Source organism: Leptinotarsa decemlineata, unplaced genomic scaffold (genome assembly GCF_025532065.1).
Source record: "Leptinotarsa decemlineata unplaced genomic scaffold, Ldec_3_MD MMD2_tig00001393_RagTag_RagTag, whole genome shotgun sequence".
NCBI classification, from domain to species: domain Eukaryota; kingdom Metazoa; phylum Arthropoda; class Insecta; order Coleoptera; family Chrysomelidae; genus Leptinotarsa; species Leptinotarsa decemlineata.
In genome coordinates this window covers 9,018,217-9,041,739 of record NW_027412562.1, presented here as the reverse complement: position 1 = coordinate 9,041,739, position 23,523 = coordinate 9,018,217, and the positions used below count along the sequence as shown (strand labels likewise).

At 34.9% G+C, this 23,523-nt stretch overlaps 1 protein-coding gene across 1 annotated transcript; it reads right to left on the bottom strand.

Annotated features, from left to right (window-relative positions):
- Positions 1-10,247: 10,247 nt before the first annotated feature.
- LOC111511199 (pyruvate kinase) lies at positions 10,248-20,185 on the bottom strand. Its single transcript, XM_023167209.2, has 4 exons — positions 19,720-20,185; positions 16,123-16,716; positions 13,732-14,074; positions 10,248-10,613 (listed from the first exon to the last, which is right to left on the bottom strand). The coding sequence occupies exons 1-4, from the start codon at positions 20,105-20,107 to the stop codon at positions 10,313-10,315; spliced, it is 1,626 nt and encodes a 541-aa protein (XP_023022977.2). The 5' UTR covers positions 20,108-20,185; the 3' UTR covers positions 10,248-10,312.
- Positions 20,186-23,523: the final 3,338 nt, after the last annotated feature.

The window sequence follows — 23,523 nt, the reverse complement described above, 5'->3', positions numbered from 1 at the left end:
AGCATTTTCATTTTATATCTTTTGTATTCGTATTCATATACAAACTGGTGAGCGATCTTGACAAGACACCAGAAATACTGTCTCAACTAGAGATTCACGTGCCAAGAATCAGTGGTTGAACTGAGCAATGTTTTTACCTAACAACACCAAGAACCAATATGTTATTCAAATCTCCCTCATTTGCAATGTTGTTCAAATTAGATTGAGTCTGTCAAAAATAAGACATATATTCAACACCCAATATTGTATACTGTGTCCTGTAATTGGGTCTAGGGCTTGATTGGGGGATAAAAGTTTTTTTATACAAACAATCATTCTAGCTTAGAATTTTGGCTCTCAGCTACTCTTTATACTGATTGTGGTGTTTTCAATCTATACACGTCCTGATCATTCACTCAGTTTTTTTTGTAAGCTTGTATAATTAGATAATTTTTATCAAGGAGTTGGGATTCTTCATGCACAAAGTCATCCTCCTCTAGAGTATATTTCACTACAAATAGGTATATCTCTTCATATACAATTCTGCTACATCTCCTATCCAAATTGCTTGACTCCATTGGGTTATGAAGAAGGTATTCTTTAACTAGCCCGATAGGTTTAAACTTTGACTCTACATACTCAATGAACGTAAAACTGGAACCCCTGGCGTAGAATATCCAATACTCTTCTCATCAACCAACTTGGCGTCTTCAGGAGATGAAGAAAAATTGTACTTGTACGTGTGGAGGCGAAGTTGACGAAGAAGGCATTTAATTTAAATACCGTCAAATCTCAGGAATATTTGAAACTTCGTGAAAACTGTTCATTTTACTCTATTGCTGTTGAAATTTATGACATTTATTATCTGAAAGAATTATTTCTTCATCTTACTAAGACCTTAGTTAAAACCATAGACAGTCAGCATGAAACAGAAACTATGATAAAATTTCTACGACTTGCAATGAAATAATATATCCGATGAATTACAAATAATTTGAATTTATAGCTGAACATGACAGAAAATACCTCTAGCACAGAATATGGATCATAAAATCTTAACCCCTCATCAAAATGCCGTTAGATTATCGATTCTTCTAAAAGGAATTATGTGATGAAATTTCGTTTTATTAACATAGCCGACTATGTTAACAGAAACAATTTATTGAGTTCTGAGAAGATGTATAAAACAGATTTAAGTCACTTGAGGAACACTCAGTAACGTAACACTATTTGGGAAATTTTGATTGCGAATTGTTTCAAGAATGAAGTTTCATTTAGTTGAAAAGTTTATGTTTCGTAAAATGAAAGTTCTTTTTATTCCTCACAGGTGAACTCCCATCACGCCAGTGGAAGTTGTAGTTCTGCGTAGATATGCGTCGTAGGAAGATTTTACTGAAGATGAGAAGAATTCTATGTTGAATGTTGCTCTAGCGTGTTTTTGAACTGAACGTGATATCGGTCTTGCATTGCAAAAGTTGTGTCACCTCCAGGAAGTATCTTATGGACTAATTTGCACCTAATTTGCCCCTGCCTAAACATCATCTGAAAACTATAGTATTTGGGACACAAAGGCAATGGGATTCCAAAAAGTCAATGAATAAATTCAATACAGGCTAGTACACAGTTCTGGTCTGCTACAAAATAACAAAATGGAAATGTTGTTGGACTATTTATTATTGAGAATAATGAGATGAACTGGTGGTCTGCGAATTGTAAATCGCCCTTTGGAAAGTTTTCATTATGATGTTGAAATGCTACATTAGCTCAGGTTAAGTTAAGATGCATATCGACATTGACGAACATATTAGTCATTATCTTGGATTGTGACTGCGGTTTGTTAATACGATAAATTTATAGATGATAATACCTTTTCAAGGAAATGTTGTAGGATTTTCCCTGATTTTTCTACCAGAAAAACAAGTATTTAAGTTTGTTTTCAATTTTGATTTCTTTGTTATGCTCATTTTATTGTAACATATTTTTGAATTTATAGAAATATTGGCATCATAGATTATACTGCAAATAAGCTAAAAATACAGAAAGACTTTGAAATTGTTATGGAATATTTTGAGGAATACCGTAAACCAGAGAAAATTGAGATTTATTTTTACAATTACCTATTATCAAAAGGACATGGACATATTCGATTCACTCCAAAGGGATAAATCCTATCAAACTGAAGGAATTGAGAAAATACTTGAAAGATATTCAATTCAATGCATTTCTTCAAAATAAATTACGTTCTTTGGAATCCAAAGATTTCAGTGAAATATGGGGCTTTAGAATAATAACGTCAAACCCGTTATTATCCAAAAAGTAATAGTGGCTAAGATATAATAATTCTGACTGAATCGTTTGAAGGTAATGTTGAAGGAAAATGTTATTAGATCACCGAAGTGATCCTGTTATCAGTAAAAGTAAATATTTACAAACTCGTATTGAAGCCTAAGCTAGTTGACAATTTTGAATCCTATAGAATCAAAGTTAGATCGGATCGAAATAAAGTTATTGCAAATTATTCTACTCCAAGATCTGTTTTAATGGAAACTGATGAAAAAGGCGAAGAGAAAAACCCTTCAAGACTTGAGATTGGCTGATAATGATCTACAAAAATTTAATCAAAATAATGATGACTTTGTCGAGACTGAAAGTTCAATTGAAAATCCAGAATTCGTAACCAACATTTACGTTGAATTCATAAGTTTTTGTTCAGTCCCTATAGAATTATTATCAATTATTGCCACGCATCTTGAAAGATAGGACCTCTATAATCCTCAGCTCGCACAATTTTCGACTTCTGAGAGTTGTGGTTCGTTCAATTGCAATTATTAGATTTACTTTTGTTTTGTTGAGAGGAAATATATCATAGATTACATTGAAATATTCTAGTTGTTGAAATGATTATCCTTCCCTATCTCTGCAGAGAAAGGCAGATGACGAATCTCGTTCGGCGGTCAATGTTGAAGCTTGGCTTTGCAACTGAACGCTTTCAAGAGCTTTGTTACTTTTCAAACTTGTTCTTTTTGGGACAGCCCATTACCACTGATGAGACCTTGGTGGGTCGAAACATCGCTGTCTGTGTTGGATCACCAGTTCATACAGCAACTGTAAACAAATAGTGATTCAACGAGATTTACAATTGAAGTTGTCCTAGATCATTATTCAAATTAAATAAGACCAAATATAATATATAAGACAACTGCTGTTTTTCTTTTCGTATATTCATTCCATGAATCGAATTATCATCGCTGGCCGTTCTGGAAGAAATTTATCGTGTGCAATTTCGGCGCAACTAAATTTTCGCCCGGCACTCGATACCTAAACGATATACGTGACAGTGTCACCCCTGTATTTGTAGCCGATCACAAAAGAGTCAGTAGGCCGTGAAATTCGATGAAATGTGACGGCGCACACATGTGACCACGTCGATGTGCCTACCAATCAACTATACTGATTTTTAGCGTCGATGATTAAAGCCCGATATTCGGGCTGATTCCGTCGCAGATTTGCAGCATCGGTTTTTCGATTTTAATTTTTGTTCATGCCGCTACAGAATTATTAGGTTATAGTTGGTCGGTCAGTCCGCTTTGTCGTAATGAAGGCGAATAAAAAGGACGAAAGGGGTCACGCTGAATGCAGGGTCTAATGAATCTGCCTCGGTTTGACACTGTTTTATACACTGTATTTTGGATTTTTGATTTTGCAACTGCGGAAGGGAAAATTTTCGACTAACTGGCTCGCAGCGCGCGGATGTAACTTTGTTAGCAGGGCTAATCGATATTGGTAGTTGCATTTAGGGGTTTATGACGAACAGACGGATTGATTGCTACCGATGCTAGTGATATGTTGGAAGCTTGTGGTAGTAATGATACACTTTGTGAAAAATACTACAACACTTTAATTTGGTTTTCTACAGATGAAATTACAGTGATAATTTTTAATAATGAAAAACTAAACTGACTGTTCTTGTCTACAAAAACTCTTCACTAAAAACTGTTATATCATTTTTATTATACTTGGCAACTATGTCTACAAAACAATCTTACCAACAGTGTAATAATGTAAAGATGTTGCATTACCAACCTAAATATTAACTTAAGTTATAAATATTTTAAATAGTCTTTTGATTGTTTTAACCACAAGTGAGGGCTAGATATGTTCCAAAAATAACCACTTTCTAACCGCTACTGTAGTATATTTCCTTGAGCAGTGGAGTAATGAATAATTTTCTGGTACCTCTTTCATTGGCTGACATAATTGAGTCGGTTGTAAAGTGAACAATGTAGTACTGTAAAATGGTGGCCTGGTTTTCGTGACGCTGCTACGGATAGTGGTACTGGATCTGAAGCAGGTTCTGATGTTGTACTTGGACTGTACGGACGCGGACTGCGATTCCAAGAATTGCATTTACCGAATACCCTGTGAGTGCGGAAAATCCTATGTTCGTGAAACTAAGAGGCCATTGAATATTCGCATTGCCGAGCACAAAAAACACACAGCGAAGGAAAATCAGCAAATTAGGAATAGCAGACCATGTTTGAACCCATCAACACAACATCGAGTGATCCCAAGCTGAGATCATACACAGAGAGAAACATTGGTTTAGGAGAAAATTCAAAGAAGTCGCATACATGCTGTCCAACAACGTATTCAGTCAAGCTAGCGTAGAGATACGCAACATATGGAAACCCACCATCAAGAGAAAAATGGCCAACTCCCGCCAAACGGTCATCTCCCACTGAACCAGTGAAGCGGAAAAATATGGAAAGCGGGGATAAGTGAAATTACTTGAACTACCCATAAATAGTCATCTTTCGGAAGAATCAGTCCAGTCATCACCCGAAGACGATTGTAGATACTAACAATCGAAACGTCGTGAACTAACGTGGCTTGGAATCTCTTAACTTTTCATTTCTTTATTTTTTGTTCAATCGTTCTATTTTTAATTGTATTTTATTTAACGATCTTTTTATTTCAGGTTATTTTCGCTTAATATAATTGTTATTTTCAGCTATTCTCTTTTTTTAGTTGTATCAGGGGTTTGAAATCATTTTATATATTAGACGATGGAAGTCCAAACTACTGAAATTCATAATGAAACATGGTCAATCACCTTCAAACAAGCAGAGATCGGGTTCTGCATGACACTCATAAATGTATCCTGAGGATTGCTTGGTTGGTCGTTGTCTCAAGAAGGTTCCAAAAATTTCATGATTTTGATCAACGTTCTTCAGCACATTTCCAATGTAATATATAAATTTATTTATTTTCCCAAAACTGGTTGGAAAAGCAACCAGCAGCCAATCTGACTTCCGAATGAACTGCTTCGAAACAGAAAAATATGTTTGAAGACTCTTCCTAGAATATCCTAGGAATTGATTCATTTCCATATTTTGATTGAGCAGCAGCAATTTGTGCTAACGACATGTTCATCTCTTCATCTGTTTCTGATTCAAGTGATTCTTCATGCATATCAAGAACTTCATTTCCTTCATCGTCTTCAACTTTTGTATTATTTGGCAAGCATGAATCATTATCTTCAATTTCAGTTCCTTCTTCATATGAAAAATCTGCCCCAGATACGCTTTTGCTGGCTGCCACTTGAACTTTTTATCGTTTTTCGTCAATAGAAACAACAGGTGAATAGAAACAAAACAAGTGACGTTAGTCATCTACAAAAAATATATATCCGAAACTACTCGATAAATCAGAATTTTGCATACAACTACGTTAATGAGACATATTAAAGTATGTCTGGGCCAATTTGTTAGTTTGTAAATTGGTTTTTTCTTAACACATAAAGTTTATTCAACGACGCATACGTTATACAATCATATGTTCAACTGAAATAACGAATATACAGTTTTGCCAATAGCATATTAGTAATATATACTGATTTCATGTTGTCACACATGCATTGTGTCCAACACATATCATTTGGAGCTTTTTCTATTGTATTTGAACAATTTAGGGCATTTTTGAACTGATGCTTCATTTTTGTTTCTATTCTCTCTCCCCCTGGTTTCTATTCACACCGTTTTACGGTATTTATTTTTATTTTTATTTATGCGGGATTAGCATCAAACGATGTAAAAATTTCATAGAAAATAAGTAACAATCTGAAAATATAAAATATTATACAAAAAAATACAATGTTTCTGCAGCAAACAACTATATATGGCATAAGATACTTTAGGATATATAATAATAATAATAAAGATCTTTTATTATTTTCAGTTATATTGATACATGTGAACTAAAAAAAAAGTAAATGGGCGATATTCAGTATGACAATCGGCACCGGATGGTGCAGACTGACATCAGTTCTTCCACCTAACCCAAAACAGACTACTGAATAGCAAATCAGAACAAATACAAAAAAAAAACATTGATTACTTTCAAATGCACCTACGTTACAAGGAATATAAACATTGACATCACTTAATTGATAGATCTCAGTTCAAATTGAAGATAAAGAATATTCAAAGGAACATAAATAATTTTTTAAACATTCTAACTGGTAAATTAATAATTCTCAGATCGAACTGAAGATGAAGAGTAGATAAAGTGAAAAAAATTTAAAAAATAAAAATAGAACTTACTATCAATCGAGAAATCTGATGATACGTGTCCGGAAAGTTGTTAATGAGAGTTCTTTCAACTCTGGTGGTATTTGATTTGTACATTTGGTGATAGAAAAATGAATGTCTGTAAAATACTGTGTGAAACATTGGGGGAGGGAACAAACTTTGTCGTCTAATGTTAAAATTGTATACATCAGAGCAAAATGTTATCTTATTGAACAAATAGGGGGATTTTGGTATTTCAAAATTTTGTAAAAGGAGCAGGCAGAATTCAGAAATCTTCGATCATTCATATTAAGCTATTTGTTCGTTTTCAATGTGTATGAAATCCTATCGTATTTTTTGATGCCATAAATTAACCTCAAGCAACTATTTTGGAGCTTTTGAATTCATTTGATATTATAAATGGAGGTTATACAAGGAGCGTAAAGAACATGGTAGTAATTCAACCTGGATAACACTAAAGAATTACATAGTAAACTTTTATTTCTTTCATTAAATAACTGTCTATTTTGATAAATCAGTTTGAGAATACAGTATGCTTTTTGAATAATTGGGCTGATATGATAAGGAAATCTCATATTCACAAACCGAGATTCTTAATTTTATTAGAAAGTGTTGAAGGACCCCCTCCAATCTGAAAGCTATCAAAGTAGTTTGCAATAAATCCTTTTCATGTATTCTTTCTACCAAAAACGATTGCAACAGTTTTATTAGAATTCAGTTTTAGGCAATGATTATTAGAAAATTGCTCAAGATTATACAGATCAAAATTCAAAGCACTAATAGCCTGAGAGTATTCTAGTATTCTTCAAGTTTGAATGACAAATATAATTGTGTATCATCAGCATAATAGTGCTGCGTGCATGATAGGAAGGAAAATTGCAAGTATATAGACTGAAGATTACGGGCCCCAATACTGAGCCTTGTGGTACTCCTTTATCGATTTTGAAAAATTTAGAAACTTATTCACCATATAGTACTGCCTGAGTTCTATCGCTTAAATAGCAGGATAGAAGTTTGGTAACCTATCTGCTGATTCCTACAAAATTAAAAATTACTTGTAATATTCTGTGATTGAGAGTATCAAAGGTCTTAGAATAATCTAGTAATATCAAAGAGGATATTTTTTCTTTATCAGTAGCATCAGTTATGTCATCAATAATTTTTAGAAGAGCCGAAGTGCAGCTATGTCCTGGCCAAAAACCAGATTGGTTATTTTGAATAATATCGTTTTTCGATCATCAGTCCATTGAACAGCTTGAATGCATAGCAAAGACCTGCGTAAATTCTTCTGGTTTGCAATAGTGAGCCATTTCTTGTAATAAAATCGCATAGTCATGGTACTGTGTTTGATGACCCAACTTGAAAGAACAAAATCTCAAGAATTAATTTTGCACTCTTTCTAGAGATACACAGTGGAAATTGTGAAATGGAGACCAAATGAATCCTTTTTAATGCTTCAATGGAAAAACCTGAACAATGACGTAAAATAATACCTTGTGTTTTCGATGAGTTCACACTCATTTGGTTAATATGGTTTACAAATATGAGTTGTTCATCAAAAAATGACCCCCAAATATTTTATAGAAGATTTGTATTCTGAGTGCTGATCATTTATGTTGTATGATATATCGAATTTCCCACCAACTCTTGAGAAGATAATAAAATGGCATTTATTCATATTGAGAAACAAGTTATTTGTAACACACCGTTCATAAACTTTATCATGATCATTTGATATTACTGATATATCACTCGATTTGCATCCCCAGTTTTAATCTGTTGAGAACGACCAGTCAAAAACCTACCAAAACAATTTACCAAATGTTTCATGTAACCAAAATTTCTGATCTTCTTCAATAGTATATTGTGATTTACTCTGTCAAATGTCTTGAAAAGTCAGTGTATATGGCATCAATCTGACCTCTACTCTCCAAGACATTCAATATTTTCTGCTAGTAGATTATAAGATTGGAAACAGTCGACATATTTCGACAGAAGCAATGTTAGTTATTGATTGATCTTTCTCTACATGAAAAGTTGACGTGATTTGAAATTAAACTGTCAAGTAAATTTGGATTAGATGACTGGTTGCACACACTTCGATAATTTTTTATATTTTTCTTGTCGCCCGATTTGCCAATTGGAATAATGATCTGTGTTTCCAACAATTTGGATGAACTGCCTGTTCTAGAGAAGTCTTGAAAAGAAGGTACATAGGATGAGTAATGGAGTAAATGCAATTTTTAGGTAAATATTTGGAATTTCGTCGGAACCTGAAGAATAAGGGGAAAACTATCATACGTTGTCACTAATTTCAGCAGAAGATTTCAATGTTAATTTCGGATCTGGAGATGGACAACCCTTGGTGAACTTTCTACAAGATAAATTATTACTACAAATGAGTAATAATAAACTAATCTCAAACTTCAGACATCACCAGAAGATGGCAAATGAGTAATGTAAACCCGCTAATGTAGCTGTGGTATATCATAACTCAATCATAAATTTGAATTTTACTTTTGCGTTAATAATGAGCATTTATTACTTTTTACTTTTCATTACTTTCACCAAACAGCATGATAACCAGGATTTCTCACTGAAAAATTATTTACTGTTGGTTACTTCTGAAACTAGACTGTTGTATCAATTGTCAAGTGTATCATTGAAGAGAGTCAACAGTTAAATTATTTTGTGTGGACTATACATTTTCCAATTAATTAATCTTATAGTGATGAAAATGTAATATGAAGTTGGTCGCTTCTTTTCGAAACTTACTTTTGAATTCTGAATATGAAAATTAGTGGAACATGACAGAAGCTAATGTAGAAGAATTTCATGAATTGACGATGAATTTTGTCAACATTTTTTGCTATCCATATTCGATAAAACAAAATGATGGGTCCGGAATAATTTTTTTGGCATTCTAGGTTAAGTATAGTTTTGTGCCGAAGAATTGAAAAATTAAAGAAACAAAACGGTCCCAGAATTTATCCTGACGATATCTCACAAACTTTTATTTTTGAACTAATTATTTTCCGTCATATTGACATATTGCTTTCTATTTAATACATAATTTTGAAACCAAATATGAACTAATTATGCATTATTTTCAGAAGAATTTATGGTTCACACTGTCAAATGCTTCTCTTAAGTCTAATGAAGAAACTCCACATTTTTTATTCGAATCTAAATCTAGCTGGAATTGGATTGTGGAATCTAATACTGCGAACTCTGTCTCACTATTTTTTCAAAATACGTATTGTCCATCATATAAAAATTTGACTTTTTAAGATATTCAAACAATCTACAATGTACTGATTCCTCAATAATTTCACATAAAACTGGCAAAACTGTAAAAGGTCTTCAATTTGCCATTTAATCTTCTTTACCTGCATAGAATAATGGTTTAACTTCTTCAATTTTTGTGTTATTGAGGACCGTATCTTTCGAAAAAGAAATATTTAGCAGTGTACTCAACAGTACACAGTACACAGATTCTGATTTATTATTTTAAAAATATTTAATGTTTTTCTAGAATCTAAAATACGATTCATTTTTCCACTCCTTCACGAAATATCAGCTTCTCCACTTATTTTATTTTCTTTGTGATCATCCCCTCAGAATCAGTTGATATTTTGCTCATTCTCAAATTGAATAAACAACAATAAGAACGATCACTGTCATCGAAAGTTTAATAAAAAAAATCAGCATGGTCATTTATATAGTCGAAAAAATGTAGTGGATCAAAACGGCTTTTTCTTTGGCAGTGCATCAAAATCTGACGCATAAATTACTTTCATTGTATTGGCCATCCCGCAATCAGGTCTGGAAGGGGTAACTGTAATGAGCGCATCCCCCATTCTTATGTATCCAACATATTTTCCGTAAGTCACCCCCAGTTGTATTCTGTCATCCACATCTTTGGTCCAATTCTGGTTGAATGGTCTTAGGTAGATAATAGGTTCCATAGCTTTGTATATTCCGAGCATTCGGCCTATCCTGCCATACCTTGTGACTGCTATGACGGGACACCTTGGCCTGAACCTGTGAATTATTACTCTTGAATAGTAATAGTAACGATTCATTTTACCAAGAAACATACAATGTTCATAGCAGGGAAAAAGCAATTTATTCAAAAAGTAGCTACAACGTAACTATATATGAGGAACGATATTTTGGACAAGCACTCATATGAAAGTGGGCAAACCGCAAACACGTGTTTCTTCCTATTCAGCCTTCGTCAGTACGGTATAGCTAAGTGCAAAGGATAGACAACACTTGGTTGCAAGAAAAGGATCGAAAACAATGAACGGATTCACCATCAGGGGCCAACTGCGATTTCGTGTCATCGTTGGAAGAACTTGTGTTTACAAGGACTAATAGTCACGGGTGCTGCTATAGCAACCTGCGTGACATCCGGGTCCAAGATGAATCAAACATGAGAGATGGATATTGCTGCACCAGTGACTAAGTTGGGAGTTGGTCCTACCATATTCACTCAATATCCATCTCTCATGTTTGATTCATCTTGGACACGGATGTCACGCAGGTTGCTATAGCTGCACCCGTGACTATATTGGGAGTTAGTCCTTGTAATCACAAGGTCTTCCAACGATTACATGAAATTGCAGTCGGCCCCTGATGGTGAATCCTTTTGTTGTTTTCGATCCCTTTCTTGCAACCAAGTGTTGTTTATTCTTTGCACTTGCCTGTACCGTATTGACGAAGGCTAAATAGCCAGAAACACGTGTCTGCGGTTTGCCCACTTTCATATGAGAGCTTGCCAAATGAATTCTTTCTCATTGACTGTAGATTCCTTGTAGTTAAACTTGGATATACACCTCATAATTTTGTTCAGAAGTTTTTTAATTGGTTTCAATAAGGAATTTGTTGCTAATCCCCATACTGATATTAGATGTTGAATTTTGGAATATCATTGTTTCAATATGTTTTCTCCATGAAACACTTTCATCTAGAATAAGACCAAGAAATTTATGGTATAATTTTAGTGTCGTTTACACTATTTCCATTGTAAATTAAAGTGGTGTCATCAGCAAACATTTGTAATTCATCAAATAAATTTACTGTAGCCAAAGAATTGAAATATATAAGGAACAAAACAGGTCCAAGTATAGATCTTTGCGGTACCCCATATATTCTTTGGCACTGATTATGTCGCCCATAGAGATATATTGCTTCCTATTCAATAAATAATTTCGAAACCAATTATAAACTAAACCTCGGATACCTATATTATGTATTATGTTCAGAAGAATTTTATCCACATTATCAAATGCTTTCTACAGGTCTAATGAACGAACTCCATATTTTTTGTTCTAATCTAAATCTAGCTGGAATTGGGTTATGGCATCTAATGCTGCAAGTTCTATGTTACTATTTTTCGAAATCCATATTGGGCATCATATTTTGTCTTTTCAAGATATTCAAACAATTTGTTATGTGGGGATTTTTCTTTAAAACTAGTAAAACTGATATTGGTCTATAATTCCTCATTTGGTCTTCAGTACCTGCTTTGAATAATGGTTTTACTTTGCCAATTTATCAATTCCCTTATCAGTGGTGCTAATTCTGATTCAACTTTTTCAATAATTTTTATGGTAATTTCGTCGAATTCTGGAGCTTTTCTAAAATCTCACATACGTATTATCTCTTCTGGTTTGGTAGACTTTAGATAACATAGACGATAGTTATGATTGAACTGCTGAACTATTTTGAGTATAAATACTAGATGATAATTTTTACTAACAGTCATAAAATTATTGTTTGACATTTTACAAATATATGTTTGGAAAATAGGTACTAATCATTGAAGTAATAATAATAATAATGAAAAATGCTCTTTTTGAAATTTTTATCGACAGTATCACCACAAGACCCCAAAATTGTATCGATAAATTTCCTTTTCCCTAAAGAAAACTTTGTTACTTAGCAATACCATGAGAGCAATCAGCATGATAAAACCCTGAGTCTGTAGGGGTCCAGGTCCTGAAATAATGTAACTTTTCGCTCACCAGAATAAAATGGCTGCCTCACGACGTGCGTTTCGCTCAACGATTATAGACATACAGGATAGCTTACTTTTGCGATTTTGTTAGACACGTCACGTGGTCTCGTGACGTAACAGTGGTGACTCTGGATTGATTCGGTACTGCACTTTTGAATTGAAATAAACAAACTTCAGGTAAATCCCTTATTAAAATATTATTTTTATATAGGATTAAATACTTAATATAAATGGATTGATACTAAGTAAAAATTTTTATTTTGTGGATGATATAAAAAAAATCATATTTATTTCAAGCAGTAAATTATTAGAATAGGTAAGTTTTTACGTAACAATTCATTTTCAAGGTCTTGTTCATATTCGTTTTCTGTAAAATGTTTAGAACAAACATATCCATTTTTGAGAGTGAATTTATATCCTCTTTTGCAGCGACAAATCCATTCTTTTTGCAAAGTTGTAGAAATCATATCCTTAGCAATAGGAAAAGAGTGAAATATTACATCAGTCACACCACTTTTCTTTAAAGTCAATTGATTGCTTTTGCAAGTTGACACTGTACAAATACGACCAGACATTTTAACTAAAAATTACAAGGTTATTTAATGATCAAACAATTATTGCTATCACTTACAAAAATGTAAATATTTAAAATTTTTACCTTAATTTAATTTAAAAATGTTCAAAAAACAAAAAAGTTCCACAATGGAGATAAACAAACTTCAAAACGGAAGTCTTATATGACGTCTACTCGTTACACCAGTTTAAAGAATGTCCAAAAGCACAAAAATATACGACTTTCACAATAACAAACTCAATGTTTCATAAACCTAATTGGTATAGTTAAATAAATATTTAATCAAAACATACAATAACGATGTAATTCTGTCCGAAAATGATCCTCAAAAAATGTTAAAATAACACACATTCTTATGGCAGCTACTAAAAGTGTCATCAGTGTTACGTCACATCTGCTCGGCGCTTGTTTAACGTGGCGATATATGTAAGTAAGCAATCCTGTATGTCCATAATCGTTGCGTTTCGCCAACCAAGTTAGTATAATCAGAATATGACTAGTCTTAGCCATCTTGAAGTGGATAATTTATAATATCTTCCAACAATTAATTAATTTACTAATACCTTGCCAGTATTTTCGCAGTTCTTCCGGAAGATGTTAAACAAATAATAGCAGCTGCATTCGTTTTCGAAGCTGCTTCTACCACTGAGATCCCCAAAGAATAAATGGCTTCCATGGGTGACGAGATACTGCCGATGAGCTCATTGAATACTTGCTTCTGGTGGACAGCAGGCTCCGCTTCCTTGCAAATATTATTAACCGTGCTGAGAATTTTCTTTGTACATGCTTCTCTCGCCAGTAGCAAAGCGTCAGATCCGTCTATGATGGCGTTTGCTATGTCGGATATTTCTGACTTTGAGACAGTTTTTGAGTCTGCTATGTGAATGGTAGATATCGCTGGCTTGCCTGCGAATTCAGAAAGAGTTACTTCAAGTTTTATCTTAACCTGTTTTGTCAAAGTACGAGTACACAAAGCGATATATTGATTTTTCTCAAATCTTTTGTTATTTAAGTAGACATTTTAGAGCCAGCAATGATAGACTTGCTGGCTTGAAACTCTAGACGAAAGCTTTGTTGAACAATTGACTGTTGCTTTGTACAACCGTGTTTGGTGAGACAAGGAAGTTTTTATACCTTTCAACTAATTGTGTGAGACTATTGATAGCACTGAAGATGACTGCAGCAGTTGGAATTTCGGAGATTATAACCAAAGAAGACCGCGGCAAAACCCGAAAGCCAATCAAAAAGAGATGGCAAGGTTTTTTCTTGAAGGGAAATTTGATGAAACCAGAAAATACCATATTTATTCAATTGGTTGATTTCAATTATTGGTCCAAAAGATGTACCTTTCTCCGGGACGACTGCAACAACTGCTCAGCACGTTTATTATTTGGATGCATGACTCGTGCACTTTTGATGCGATATCTTCAACATTACTATAACTCGTAAGTTCAAAGTAAATATTTGGTCAAAAAATAAGGCGGACATAAAAATCACATTGTGAGATGTATACATCGTAACGTTTTATGTAAACTTTTAGAGGAAATTGATTAAAAACTGGCATCCAAAAGTTTCATTGGAAATTTCCAGTTTTCATCATGAATGAATATGAAACTGTAATTCAAATACATCATTGCGAGATTTCGCATAGCTAGTTCAAAAAATCGCCTAAACGATTCGTTATAAGATTCGTTGTATAGTGGGGAATGGGAAAAATACCAGCGTGGTATCTCAATCGAAACAAAAGAAATAACCAGGAAAGAAATTTCTGGCAAAAACACAGCAATCTGCAGTGATAGTAGACAAGCCCTATTAGCCTTGAACAGACAACGTATTACCTCAGGGCTAGTACTAGAGTGCCACCAAGATTTAGCCAAAACCTCGGTTAAAGAAAAATCTGTTTTTCCGTTAATCAGCTGTCGCCCCCATACTAACGACAACTCTCAGGAGTTGAGAAACTTGTGCGAGCTAAGGACTAATGAGGTCTTACCTTTTAATGTGTGATTCGTAACATGGTAGATAATAACATTATCCTGAGGTGGGTTGAAGGGCACGACAGGAGTAAACGTAAACGCATTGCCGAATCTGTAGCCAAGAAAGCGACTGGATTAAGAATTTTTGGACCCAGTGACACCTAGGTCCTGTTGACTTCGGCAATTGTGGAACTAGCCAAACGTCACACCCATGCTCAATGCTAAAGAGATGAGATGGAATCAAATGATGCAGTCTTGCCAGGATCACCCTGGTAAGCTGGCGCCGAAGAAATATCTGGCGATGATCAGGAAAAATCTACGCTTAACAGTAGGATTTCTGACTGGCCACTGTCAACTAGGTAAACACCTCCATAATATGGGGCTAGTGGACACACCTCTGTGCAAGATTGGTGAAAAGGAAGATGAAACTGTTAGGCATCTCGTATGCGTATCGTCAATAAGAGTGTGTTCAGCGAGGCTTGGCCTACACCCGCCGATTTAAGGGAGATGTCTCGTAGTGACCTGTCCACCTTCCTGGAAAGGACAGAATAGAAGAAGTTCTGGGAGGACAACTCTTCGGGAAGATGTACAATGGGTCACATGTGGCCTAAGTGCTGTGGGCCAACTCTCACCCTCCCTACTCTACAGATACAGAAGATTTGTTGTTATATATGCGTGACTAATAAAGTAATGCAGAGATATTATTTTGCTGATACATCATTGGTCGTTGGTCATTGCTGATATATCATCAGCTGAATAAATTTATCAATCATTTTATCAACTTTCCTGCAAATTTGACAGAATGTCATATTTGGAGGGAAGATGCAGTTTCTTTCCACACACACATTCCAACACTATGATGGTTTCTGTACGTCATTGGTCAAATGTTGAGAAACTTAATAATCAGATCAATAAATTCATCATTGATTTTGTTCAGTTTCTTCCAAGTCTATCAAAATTTCCTAGAATTATTATACTCACCCGCTATGTTGCACTTTGCCAGTATAGATTTCTGCACCAGAAATACCTTCTCCTTAGGCAATTCCACCATCAACCTCTCGCAGTCTATACAAATAGCATCAGAGGCTTCAATGATCTCGTCGATATTTGCAATCGCAGCAGAAACACCAATTTTGGCAACAATCTGAATCGTTTCCCCTCCCTGCCCCAGTAAATCCCTCACATCCATGATACCTTCTTTATTGTAGATACCAGAAATGAACAAGAAATCCACACATTCTCCTATAGCCACCCCCATCAACTCCTTATCGTTAGCTGATATTTGAGGTAACTCGATGGGCGCATTTGGAACGACTACAGAAGCGTGGCTAAGTAAGACTCCAGCTTTGTCTACTATGCAGTTGATGATGCTTTCCACGCATTCCAGCGCTGTGAGGGTTACAGATCCGTTGTCCAGAATAACTTTGTCTCCTGGCTGAACTACCTCTGGAAGTTTCTCGTAGTCGATGTAGATCATGTCTTCGGTGACGAAGTCTTCATAGGAAGGCTCGGTGGTTAACTTGGTGAACTTGCCCTTCTGGAGGTAGAGTTTTTTAGCGGAACCTTTCAAGTTACCTGAAGAATGAAGTGAATAAATATAAGGCATTATATGAACTGTGAGAGTTCATTGAACCTCTTCACCAGATAGTGTATTTGAAGTCAGTTATCCTAAATAAAAAGTTGGCATAATTTATTCTATGAAGCATCTATAAAATAAACCGAAAATTCAAACCTGCTTTAACCAATATAAGTGAAGCAAATAGCGACAGATACCTTCAGAAGTGTAATCGCTTTTTGGTTGTCACATCATATACTGGCTGGAGTACATTTGTAATATTCCGATGGCAAATCAAAATGCCAAAGTTTAATATTTTATGGAGATTTAGACGTTTTTGCTCTGGTTTTATCATCAACTGATTCTTTCTTTGGTGGCAACTTTCGATGAACCTAGTTTGTGTTTTCTGTCGGAATCATAGATGACACCTTCTCTAGTGAAGTCTCATCCAGAAAAGAGTAGCTGAATGGTGAAAAACATAAAGGCGAATTGAAGTGGAATACTTTGCAAACAAATGATGAGAGTTCGAACATATAGCCGAAGAAAAATTTTATATGGATTTCATGATTTTTCATGAATACTAGCTTGTTAGAATGCTTTTTTATAGAAATAATCATTTTTGAGAAATCCATAGAAACTTTGTCAAATCTGATCATTGATGGTCCTATTTTCTATTATACTTCAGGATATTGAAGTCTGAATAAAACAAAATAAACTTCATGATGTTGCAGAATGAGTGGAATAGAACTTATGCTGAACTCAAGAAAGTAGGTGCAGGATGTAATGAAATAATGCTGGGGCATAAAAAATACCAAATTCATCTGAGAATTTCTTTTATTCACTTCAATAATGTTTGTTTGAATTTGGTTGACAATGCTTCATGATAAATATTAGTTCGGACTTACATTGTCTCATATGATATAAAATGATTTGAAATCCCTGAAAGAGTCTGGTTGATATATATTGATGATACCTTCATAATATGGAACTATGGGAATATAGAACTAGACATCTTCCTGAAGCACATCAACAGCATAAGACCTTCCATCACTATCACAATGGAGAAGGAAATCCACAGCAAATTGCCATTCTTAGACCTATTGGTGAAAAGGACCGACACTAAGTGGGAAACATCTGTATACCGAAAACCCACTCACACGGGACAGTATCTGAACCTCGAATCTAACTACTAGCAATCGACTAAAAGAGGAATCATAAAGACTCCAGTAGACCGTGCCTTTGGGCTCTGTAATACGAAGGAAGGTCTCGAGAAGGACAAGGCATCATCAAAAATGATCTTCAATGGAATGTGTTCTCCAAAGTGATGGTGGAACAGACTTTGGCTGAAAGATAGCAAAAGCCCCACAATGAGGAGAAGCTGTTACAACCAACTAGTATTCGCACTTCCCTACATCAGAGGGTTGTCGGAACGGCTAAGAATTGGGTCCAAGTACAACATCAAAACCTGCTTCAGATCTGGTTACACTATTTGTAGCAGCCTCACTAAAACTTGGCCACCAAACGCGGAATGCAATTCCAAGAATTGCATTTACTGGATACCCCGCGAGTGCGACAAATCCTATTTCGGTGAAACTAACAGGCTATTGTAAGTCCCCATTGTCGAGTACAAAAAACACACATAGCGAGGAGAAACCAGCAAATCGGGAATAGCAGAGCATGTTTGGACTCATCAACATAACATCAAGTAGCCCAAGCTGAGATCATCCACAAGGAGGAAGACTGGTGTAGGAGGAAATTCAAAGAAGCCGTGTATATGTTGTTCAACAATGTATTCAGCCAAGCTAGCGTAGAGATACGCAACATATGGAAATCTATAATCAATCGGAAAACGGCTAACTCCCGCCAAACGGTCAGCTACCGCTAAACCTGTGAAGCGGTGAGAGGGAAAAGGGGATAGGCGAAAGCACTTGAATGACCTGTAAATAGTCATCTCTCGGGGAAATGAGTCCAGTCATCACCCGACGACGATTGTGGATACTAACAATCGAAACGTTGTGAAGTAACGCCTTTTAATATTTGAATTTTTATTCCTTTTTGATTGTTTTATTTTCAATTGTTGCTTTCATTTTATTTTATTGTAATATCAGTTCAGATTGTTTTTTGCTTAATATAATTGGTATTTTCAGCTATTGTTTTTGATTTTATTGATTATTTCAAAAATTTTAAATAATTTTATATTATTTGATAATGGAAGTCCGAACTATCGAAATTCAGTTATATTAATATTTCTGTCAGGTTGAAAGATACAGTGTAGATATGAGATCTGTGGAAACAGATTTATACCCCCCAATACGAAGGAATAAGAACCATCAGATAATGTTAATGACTATATACAGTTTTTCTAGTTCTTTGAAAAATTTCAACATGGTACCTATATAAAATATGAGACTATTTCAGTTGTTGCTAAATGAGGATATAAAAAAAAGGTACAACTTGAACGTAATCAATTACAGCTGCACAGCAAATTGAAGAGAATCTTTCATAGAATGGAATAGCCACATTTTACACAGTTTTCACATAGTGTTTTCCAAGAAATATTGGTAGGTACATGTTTGAGAAATGAAAACATATAATATGGATGTGATACAAAAAGATCATATCCTTCTCAAACAATAGTAAGCAACACTGAAAACAAAACAAAATACATAAGGACTATTAATAACTCGAAATACACCATCACAATAACAAAGTTTACTTCAAGATTTCAATGTTACAAATACTCTAGCAACTAAAATTAATTGACTGTTAATTGTGTTTCTACTTTCAAGAACGATAAGTTGTTGGAAATTCTTTTACGGTTTTTGGTCGTCGATGATTTCAACAATTTTGTTATTCTGTTTTTTTGGTTCACCTATAATGTACAAATTTGGGTTTCATGATTCATCTTCTCTAGATCAATTGTAGTTGTTTCAAAAACGATCACTGTGAATAAAAATCACGCCTTGACGCTAATTTTTTTCTCAAATCTTGGTAATCATTATTGAACTGAAACTCCTGCTCACCTATTCGGATCTCTGGTCCACTAATCTCCATCGCTATTCCCAAGGGATAAACTCTACCCAGCCTCCTGCTGAAATTTTCGTTGATGACTCTAACCTTGGACAATGTTTCTTTGATTTTTTCAAGTTTAGTACCTGTTATCCGAGCCACCCGCATCCCCGCAGTTAGCATGTCATCTATATTGTTGCACGTTACATTAGCAGGAATACTGGCGATCAGTTGGGTTGACCTGAATCGGGACGGTTTGGACTTGACGTTCAAAGAGCTGAGATATTTAAGAGAAGTATCAGCGAATGCAGCTTGATACTGTGTGTTAAGAACGTCTTTCTCTTCATTACTATGAAAGTCTATCATCCACGGTAGTTTAGGACAATGAGCCCTGTAATCCATTCTGGAGAGTACGATGAATTTTGACTACGACTGATTTGTCACTTTGATTATCTGTCAATTTTGAAGTTGAGTCGGACATGTGACATTACACCTGGTGTAGTTGAAACCTAAGTAGGGGAGTAGAATGTGGAAAGTTGGTGGGGAGGTGAGTGGAAGGTGAATTTGAAAAAGATGTTGACAGTTCACGTATAAGACGTACTAACACAATGTCGCCAACCGTATAATTTCTATGATACATGTACGTATAATTTACTACCGTAAGGTGTAATGGTACAATGATTGGCTAACCATTTTACAATCACAATGGATGCATCCAAAATGAGTGCTGCGCTATACTCTTTATAGCTTAAATTTTATCCAGCAGTCTATCACATTCAGAGGTGATACGGCTTCAACTGGTGAAAGCTGTTGGGCGTATAAAATGGGTGATAATTTGTAATTTTTGATCTTAGTGATTTTTTAATCTGTGAAATTACTGATGTGAAGTTAACCAACTTTGTTTTTTGTTATGTTTGATGGTATCTGTTATCAAAATTGTATTGAAAAACTATAGAGAAGCTATTTCTGTAAAATGTAATACCAGCACATTTGTTTATATCTTGCTGTGGCTCTTCAATACTTTTGATGAATCAAAATATGGAACTGGTCTGAAAGTCATTATTAATTAACATCACAATTTTTACATATTCATTCATTGCGTGGAAATCAGTTGCAGATCATAAACAGACTGTCATAAAAGTCATTCAAAATCGACATCACGAACTTTACAGTTATACAGTAAATTCATGAGTTTTTTCAGCATCCTTTTCAAAATACACACAAAGATCACTTTTAGTTCGCTTGGATTTGGAGAGCTTTCTGTATCGGTTTCCATAGGTAGCATATAGTATAATCTAGCATCATTTTGTACATTTCCTTGCAGTGAAATAATTAGAGAATAATTTTCCTAGAACTCCTGGCATTATTATTTTGGTGAGAATTCATTTTCACAATAACCAAAACTTTCCTAAGCTTGTTTTGAGTGAAACCATCTATCAGAATTCTTGAGCTCCAGTGATACGTTGCCCGAATACGATGAATCCATACTTTCAGTTCTCCGATCAAAACACCTTCGATCAGATTCCTTCACGTATTCTCTGGATTCGCAACCATCACACAATTTTTCAGAGATACCGGTATTTCATGTTTTAGAACATAAAATATCGGAGGCAATTGAATCTTTTCGTTGTGGTTCTGCTGGTGGTTTAGATTCTTCCTCCCTACCCACTTGCACCCACAGCTCTGGAAATTCAGGACAGAAACTTGTTTCCTCTGTTACTAAATGATGTACTTCATTTTTATTGGTAGGGTTTCTCCAGAAATATGTCCTATACTTTTTGACGCTTCACCGTGTGCTCTTCGGAAAAAGGATGAAGGGGTAAGACCAATTGCTGTCAGTACATTTTATCGTCGATTAGTAGCTGAACTTTGTTACATCCAGCTGTTGATTCAAAAATATTCCTGAAAATAGATTTAAAAAATTCTTTCAATATGATTGATAGAAACATCATGCGTATCAATTGTGTAACATCATGAAGAGCCCTTTTCAGGATTGTATCCCTTCCTAAGTCATTGTTATACATATCAGCTTCCAATTTGAGTTTTTGTGAATATCTGGTTCTGTCCGAGAGAGGTGTTTAGGTGTTTAACAAGGTGATTCCTTAGGATATGCTACTTTTTGTCCGACCATCGACGAACTCACTAGAAGTTTATCATCCGAATTCAATTGTTGGTATTTGTACGAGGGCTCAATCGCTGGCGATGAAAACATTGTTTCAAAGGATTTAGAAAAAATCGTTGATTATTTAAAATATCTTGGACTTGAATTAAATTTTGATAAATGCGAGTTGATTACTCTTTCAACTCCCAATAAAATTTACGAATCCATCATTTTGAAATTGGCTCCTGGCATAAGAATTTGGAAAAGTCTAAATGGAACCTCCTGGGTGTTACTCTTTCTAAAGATTCACTTTCAGAATATTTTCGAGAAGAACGGGAATCACTCAAATTGCTGACCACCAGATTGAATGAACTTCCTAAACACGTTGCATTTTTTTTGAAAGCTTGTTTGGCGATTCCAATATTCATGTACGTCCTCAGATGTTTCCCCACTTGGTCTAGTCAGTTAGAGCTTGACGAATTTGATAATTCACTCTTTAACACGACGGAATATGTTACAAACAATTATTCGGGAGCAAGCAATGCTTTCTGTAAACCTTGGCGGACTAGGGCTACGTTCGGCTTCTTCCTTAGCTTTACCAGCTTTTCTGTCGTCAGTCATTAGTGTTTCTGATCTTATCGATTCCATCCTTCCTTCCATATTCATCAATATCAAAGACGTTTTTTATGCTGAAGGTGAATCACTTTGGCATGCCGCAACTAATATTGCTCCTCCTACAGATAAAAAGAAAATACAAGGAGGATAGAACCGAACTCTTCTGAAAATTATAAATGATAAACTTCTGAGAACTACAAGTGTATACGATGAGGCTCTTCTGAAAGCAGCAATGATCAAGGAATCGGGTGTGTTGGAGTTTATTTCATTTATTCAGTTTAGAATTGTTACATTCTGTATAATTATATTTGATGTTTTGTAAATCTTTTATAATATGTATAAGTTAGCTGTGACGTTGTTGAAAAAATAGAAATTAGAGTTTGACAGACAAAAAATTGGATTTTAATTTGGTTCTTCGAGACTGGATATTTCCATTAACACCTAATTTACAGGTAAAGTCAAAACATATGGTCCCTCGTTGCCTATAATGAACAGCAATTTGGTAATAAAAAGCTAGAATTATGTCTGAATGGAGAACAAGTAAACGACTCGCCGAAAAAAGAAACCAAAGAGACGCAGAAAATAATGCTGAAGCCGATGAGAAGATAAACAACCAGAAAAGGTACATGTGCAAATTATTTCTGATAGATCGATGGTAGATCCAAATGACGTTGACAAATCTACCAGAGAATCAATGAATGCAGACAGCAAGAAGAATTATTCTGTACATGGTAAATCTCAGGAAAGCAAGAAAGTCAGCACAAGAAGTACTGCGTCATCAAGACGTCTTGTGAAATCCAAATTCAGATAAAAAAAAACAACTGGAAATTAAAAATCAGCTAGAGGTTTTGAAAAAACAACAACAAATCTTAGATTTGGCTCTTGCAATGAAACTAGCCCAAATTGAAGAAATTGAGTCAGTATCTACTCACCAAGATAAAACTGGATCAGATGAATACAAGGAGTCAGTGGCAAGCTATATTCCTAACGTACAAAAGTGGATGACAGGAAGAACTCCGTGGGATGGTAATGACAAAGCAGGTATTTTCACGCCAAAATATGAGATAGATCAGAGAAATGAGACCAAGGTAGGTGATTTTTA

Bases quoted from the DNA above. Each gene is read 5' to 3' on its own strand.
- LOC111511199 (XM_023167209.2), bottom strand. From the start codon at position 20,107: ATGGATTACAGGGCTCATTGTCCTAAACTACCGTGGATGATAGACTTT. The intron at 16,717-19,719 runs GTGAGCAGGAGT...TTCATTCTTCAG, and splicing joins TGGACCAGAGATCCGAATAG to GTAACTTGAAAGGTTCCGCT. The intron at 14,075-16,122 runs GTGAGTATAATA...CTGAATTCGCAG, and splicing joins GGCAAAGTGCAACATAGCGG to GCAAGCCAGCGATATCTACC.